The following is a 2888-nucleotide window of genomic DNA, read 5'->3' on the forward strand; positions in this document are numbered from 1 at the left end:
GAATCCGTTGTCGAAATTAAAATGACCTGTAATAACAGGTCATTTACCAATTTTTGGACTTAATTGACCCAATTTAACATGTTTGAGTGTTTAATTGACCTTTTTTAATGTTGAGGGGCCTAATTGACCTTTAAGGTAAAGTTTAGGGGCCTATTTGATCCTTTTCTCTAATAATAATAATAATAATAATAATAATAATAATAAGGGAAAAGTATCAAATTCACCCCCCTAAGTCGACCTATTAGTGCAATTGGGTCCCCTAACTAAAAAAAAAAACTCAATTCAGATCCCCTAAACCTGTAAAATTGTTCAATTAAGTCCAACGTGACTTGTTTAACAAGTTAAATCTTCACATTGTTGACACGTGTCATTTTAAAATATATTTTTTTGTTTTTAAAATGATTTATTTAATTATTAATATATATATATATATATATATATATATATATATATATATATATATATATATATATATATATATATATATATATATATATATATATATATGGTAGGGAATACCCCGACCGACGTGTCCTCGTTCTCTTTATTACTTGTTTTGCAGGTTACAGGTCGGATTTTTGTAGAAGAACCCGGTCGGTACTCGACCGGTATTGCCCGACCGGGGTGTCAACCACCGAGCGGTAGCCCTTTAGCGAGTATGCTGACTAAAGACACGTGGCGGCACTAGACAGCGACAGACAGGGCACCCGGGAGGATGACACGTGGTTACTACGTGGGAAGCATGCCGATCAGCCGGATTCTTGTCCCAGGCTCCGCGGCTATAAATACCCGCCAAAGCAACAGTGAATGGACTTTTGGACGATCGATAGGTTGTATTCAGAGAATCCCGACCGCATCCAGTCGGTACTCGGTGCGACCAAGTAGATTGTACTTAGGGCCTTTTACCGGATTAATAAAGGACTTTTACTTGCTTTAATTGATCTGGATTTTATTGATAGTTACCGCACACGTGGTATTTACATTATCAATTGGCGCCGTCTGTGGGGAACGAGCAAGGATGCTACGTCAACCGGGCTCGAGACCTTTTCATCACAACATCAGCCACGATGTTTCCGTTCATGCATGATCTCAACAACTACGACCAAGGTGACGCGACTAGCGACAACCAAGGTCAGAATGTAGATCTCAACCTGAACCTTTCACCACCACATCCACCGGTTCATCAACCAGCCCAGTATCTGGTGCAGTATGTCCAACCGGCGTATCCTATGGCTGGTCAACCGGGTTTTCCACCTCCCGGTCAGCAGATGCCCTATCCCGGGCAGTATCCATACCCAACACCTCCTCAGTCATATGGATATTGGCCCGGCCAACCGATGTTCTACCCGTCACCAGCCGGATATCCTCAGTATATGCCTGCGTACACGGCTCCAGCCGCCGACCCTCCAGTATACCCGACTGCACAGGTAGAGCCGGAGCATCAACCCACTTCCCGGGCTAGACGCTCGCCTCGTTCGCGGTTGGGGTCGGGGGGTGCTGATGCGATGGAGGTACCACGGCAGGATCCTCAAGCAGCAGCACAGATGCCCGCCCGAGCGAATGATCCCGAGCAGGTGGAGCGGGAGGTTGCCTTTGATTGACTCCGACCGGCAATGCGACAACGACTGGGACCAAGTTCAAGCCGGCCGGTAGCAGATGAACCCATGCAAGATGTAAGCCAGGAGGCATCGTCTGGGCATAGCGGGTCGAGATCTCACCGACGAAGACGCGCTCGGGAAGCAAGTCAAGCGCAGTTGGCAGAGCTCAACGAGACCCGAGGATTGCTCTACAACCTCCAGGCGGAGTTTGCTAAATTCCGGAACGAGCATCCCGTCAGGCCCCCGGTCGACCACTCAACGTTGTTGAGGACACCTTTCACGGCGGAGATAATGGCGCAGCCCTACCCGCTCGATCTTAAGGTTCCCGGGGAGAAGAGCTACGATGGTCGGACGGACCCCGAGGTCCACGTCAATGATTTTTACGGCAACATGATCTTCAATGGCGTGTCAGACGCCGTGATGTGCCGTGCTTTTTACTCTACGCTCACCGGTCGGGCGGCCGAGTGGTTCCGAACTCTGCAGCCGGGGTCTATTGCATCTACTCAGTTCGTGAGGAAATTTGTTACCTCCAGGGTGGTCAAGAAGTCCTACATGTACCTGGAGAAGGCAAGGCAGCTGGAGGGAGAGAGTTTGACCGATTTCTTGGTCAAGTGGAAGGCAGCAGTCCTGGAGGTGGAGCCTATGGATGATCTTACCGCAGTTCACATGCTCCATATTGCTCTCCGTGCTGGGTACCTCTACCAGGACTTTATTCTCCATCCCCCAGCCACATACGGGGAGGCCCTCCGAAGGGTCACGGATTACGCTAATGCCGGCGAGGCCAACACTGTGAAGCGTTCGCAAGAGGTCGGGACGTCATCCCGTAAACCGGCCGGTCGGGCGGATCATCGATCGGGAAAGCCAGAGCTCACATCATTATTCCCCGATCCGTCCAACTTCTATCCACTTTCGCACCCACTCGTACCTCGAGCGTACAAAAGTGTGGGGGCTGGGATTAAGGAAGTGTTAAAGGCTTAATGATCGGGAATACCCCGAGCAAAAAAAGCCATAGTTTCAAAATCTCGACAAGGCCAAGTGTTCGGGACGATCCCTAACCAGTAGGCCGGTCGGTGATACGCGATCGTGGTTGTATACGACTAGGCCGTTAGGCCGTATAATCGTGTTTTATGATTAACGTGCACACAAAGCGTTTAAAAACGTAAAGCACAAAAGAAATGATCGGCCAGACTTAAGCAAAAATTCTTATTGAAACTTAAAATATGCCCGGTACAAACTCAGGACCGGGCTCCCGACTAATGTCATCACAAAAAAAGGAAAAGAAGGTTACAA

At 48.4% G+C, this 2888-nt stretch overlaps 1 protein-coding gene across 1 annotated transcript; it reads left to right on the plus strand.

Annotated features, from left to right (window-relative positions):
- Positions 1-1067: 1067 nt before the first annotated feature.
- On the plus strand, positions 1068-1601 carry LOC109150208 (calcium-binding protein P-like). The gene has a single exon (XM_019298127.1). It carries the CDS (start codon positions 1068-1070, stop codon positions 1599-1601), a length of 534 nt encoding a protein of 177 aa, XP_019153672.1.
- Positions 1602-2888: the final 1287 nt, after the last annotated feature.

The sequence above is a fragment of the Ipomoea nil genome, unplaced genomic scaffold, assembly GCF_001879475.1.
Source record: "Ipomoea nil cultivar Tokyo-kokei standard unplaced genomic scaffold, Asagao_1.1 scaffold2219, whole genome shotgun sequence".
NCBI lineage: Eukaryota > Viridiplantae > Streptophyta > Magnoliopsida > Solanales > Convolvulaceae > Ipomoea > Ipomoea nil.

Excerpts from the sequence above, each read along its gene's own strand:
- LOC109150208 (XM_019298127.1), top strand. The coding sequence starts at position 1,068 with ATGTTTCCGTTCATGCATGATCTCAACAACTACGACCAAGGTGACGCG.